Raw genomic sequence first — 3276 nt, 5'->3', positions numbered from 1 at the left:
AAAGTCCTGCTACCCGCCGCTGTTACGAGGCCCAGATGAAGCCGTGCGCTCAAAGCACATAGCTGTTGCTATCTTTACAGTACTCACAAAACAAAATAAAACTCACAGGCCCGCCCCGCCCCGGAGGCTGTACCGGCGTCCCAAACCGCGCCCAGGAAGTCCCGCCTTCAGCAGCCCGGAAGTCTTCCGGATTAACCTCTCGACACAAGATGGCAGCTCCCTGCAAAACTTCACGCCCCCGCCCCCATCAGCCAATCAGAGGAAAATACTGTTTTGCCCCGCCCCCTGAAACACCCACAGGCCAATCAGACCACAGAAGGAAAGGGCACCGCGGAACGAGGCGTGAGCAGCCTGCCCAATGGCAGCATCCCGGAGTTAGGCTCCGCCTTCCGGCTGGCCCGCACCAGCGCCTGGGAAGGAGCCGGTGCGCTTCAAGGTGGGTGTCCAGGGCAAGGCGGCGAAGACAGGGCTTGGGTGGCGCGACGACTGGGTCGAACGGGGTGTCACGGCTGACCTCGTGAAGTCCTGGGGTCCACCGGGTCGGCTCGGGACCCGCGGCCTCTGCGTTTGTCCTTCTGCGAGCGGCGGGCCGCGAAGCTCGCACCCTCAGGCGCATGCGCTGCCTCGCCGGCTCCCGTCTGCGTTTATAGGCTCAGAGGTCAAGGGGAAGGTCTGAAAGAAAGTGGTAGGTTGGGCCCCAGGATTGCCCGGGGTGACAGGTCAAGAATTAGCAGATCCGCTAGAGGTCAAAGGTTACAGGGGGCTCTTTGGAGCGTTGGTGATATCCCAGGCTCTCTAGGTTGCACACATCCCTGATTTTCGGGACCCCCTTCTTAGGTCGGAAGTTAGAAGAGTGAAGCAAGGGGACATAAATTGCCCAAGGTCACTCGGCAGGCTGGTGGTAGTTCCAGAAGATCCCCGGGTTGGGGAGAGGAATTTGACCCTGAGGACTATGTGAACCTCTAAGGATTTACGGCAGGTGACCCTGGGTTCCTGTCCTGGTACCAACGCCACTGCTAACTTTGGGGCAGTCACTTCACATGACAGGATCCCAGGGCTTGTGACATCTGGCGTGAAGCCTGGCTCTGAGTTAAGTCGGTGCACTGTGGTGGTGGTCAGGGTGTTTTGGTGTGAACTGACGCTGAGTAGAGAGGGGAAATGGATTAGATAGGCTGCTTAGGAGCTGAAATAGAAGGAACTCGGGGTGTCCAGATGCTGTGAGTCAGCAGAGTGAGGTTAGCTTGAGGGTTGGGGTTACTGGTCTCAATGGGATGGTGTGTGAGTAGGGCGTGAGATAGGGGTCCTGAGGAGGGCAGTTTTTGACCCTTTCCTTTCGTTCTTCTCCATGCTCCAGATGTACCGTCTGACCTCATCCATGCTGCCGCGGGCCTTGGCCCAGGCCATGGGCACAGGTAGGACTGGGGGCCTTTCCTGGGGGTGGGAGAGCCAAGCTTCCTGCCTTGAAGTCACAGCAGCGGAGTGTCACCTCTCTCCTTGCAGGGCATCTTAATGGCCGAAGCCTCCACAGCAGTGCAGTGGCCGCAACCTACAGTGAGTACAAGCTGGCGTCTTTTGACTTGAGCATTCCCATCCATGGCCACACGTGCAGCTGGAGAAATTGCTTTGCCAGGGGACCTCTGTGAGCTTTCGCTCGCACTCTGAAAATGATGGTGATGATCAAGAGCAAGTGTGACTCACAGGCATCGTGGTAGCATTGAAGGAGGGAGGCGTGTGATGGGGAGGAGATGCCAGGTCCGTGCCCCTTTATCAGGATGCGCTAGGGGGACGCAGGCTCCTCACTCCCTGAACTTGAAAAGCTTTTCTTGGGGCCGCTTTGGCTTCCCAAAGGGGCTGCAGGCCGACTTCCTGCGCCTCACGGAGAGCCCACCTGCTAACCCTGGGGCTGAGAGTTGGGCCTCACTTTCCGGAGCCAGGTCCCTTAACCTCCTAACGTGATTTCCTGCAGAGTATGTGAATGTACCAAAGCTCGAGATGGACATGAGGTCCGTGACTGACCGTGCAGCCCAGACTCTGTTTTGGACGGAACTCTTTCGAGGTTGGTGCCAGTGGGGAGAGGCAGCAGTCGGGCGTGGGTGTGCTGGGAGGGGGTGCAGTACCTCGCCAGCTCCCTGCTACGCACAGGACTGGGCATGACCCTGAGCTACCTCTTTCGGGAGCCTGCCACCATCAACTACCCATTCGAGAAGGGCCCCCTGAGCCCGCGCTTCCGAGGGGAGCATGCGTTGCGCCGTTACCCATCCGGGGAGGAGCGTTGCATCGCCTGCAAGCTCTGTGAGGCCATCTGTCCTGCACAGGTGAGTCTGGCCGTCTGACCGCTGGGCCCTAAACCCGACCCCTCCCTCGATAACACGACCCCTGGAAAGTTTCCTTATCTTTTGAGATGGAGTCTCACTGTAGCAGCAGCCGCCTTGGAACTCCCAGGGGAGAGCAGGCTGGCCTTGAGCTCACAGATATCTGCATGCTTCTGCCCCTGCAATGCTAAGATAGAAGCGTGCACTGCCACAACACCTGACAAAGGCAGGTCCTTTTCCTGCCTGACCCAATCCTGACCCTGTAACTGGGACAGTGAGTCCTTGATGTCCACGTGCTGAGCCGGGAAGCCAGGAGCAGCCTCCATGCCAAGCAGGCCATGTCGCGTACCCATATCATGTGACATTTAGGCCCACCAGCCATGGGGTAGTTTCAAGAGTCCTGTCTGTGTGCCCATCCTGCATCGAAGACATGCAGCCAAGGAGTGGCTGCTCCTCAGAGCCTGGCTTTCCATTGTGCTGGTGGGCAGGATGTGAGTGTCTGCAGCTGGGGCTGTTGGCGGAAACAGGAAGACACAGTGGTGGCTTTGTTGTGCCCAGCAGGAGCCCCAGCAGCTGCAGCCTTCAGACCTACCTGGTGACACTACCTAGCCTGCCATGTCTAGCTGCGGCCCCTGGGGGCGCCCCAGCAGCACCAGAGGTGGCAGGCGTGGCTCCCAGGCCATGTGCACTAGGACAAGCTCACTCCTTTCTCATATCCTCCCTGTAACTGCAGCAGTAGCCCGGAGAGAAGTTCTGTTTGTTTGTTCCAGAGATTTGTTTGTTTGCTTGGTTAGTTGCTTTGGTTTCCTAGCCTTGGCTGGCCTGGATCTAGCTCTGTAGACCAGGCTGGCCTTGACCTCACTCTGTCTCCCTGAATGCTGGGATTAAAGTCCCGCACCACTGGCTTGGTCATGTTAGTGCACACCTTTAATTCCAGCACTCAGGGATACTGAGGCAGGCAGAT

The 3276-nt window shown here is 58.2% G+C and overlaps 1 protein-coding gene across 4 annotated transcripts in view; it reads left to right on the top strand.

Annotated features, from left to right (window-relative positions):
- Positions 1-351: 351 nt before the first annotated feature.
- The window catches only part of Ndufs8 (NADH:ubiquinone oxidoreductase core subunit S8), a 4082-nt gene continuing 1157 nt past the window's right edge, over positions 352-3276 (top strand). The window contains exons 1-5 of one of the 4 annotated variants that reach the window (XM_055614743.1): positions 352-436; positions 1355-1412; positions 1501-1551; positions 1967-2056; positions 2143-2315. In XM_055614743.1, the coding sequence (XP_055470718.1) occupies positions 1355-1412; positions 1501-1551; positions 1967-2056; positions 2143-2315 (372 nt within the window). In that variant the 5' untranslated portion in view covers positions 352-436. The other 3 variants (XM_055614744.1, XM_055614745.1, XM_055614746.1) reach the window with 3 other exon arrangements.

Source organism: Psammomys obesus, unplaced genomic scaffold (genome assembly GCF_907164565.1).
Source record: "Psammomys obesus unplaced genomic scaffold, mPsaObe1.curated_primary_1811, whole genome shotgun sequence".
Lineage (NCBI taxonomy): Eukaryota > Metazoa > Chordata > Mammalia > Rodentia > Muridae > Psammomys > Psammomys obesus.
Note: the sequence above shows the minus strand (reverse complement) of the source record. Positions and strands in the feature narration are given on the sequence as shown.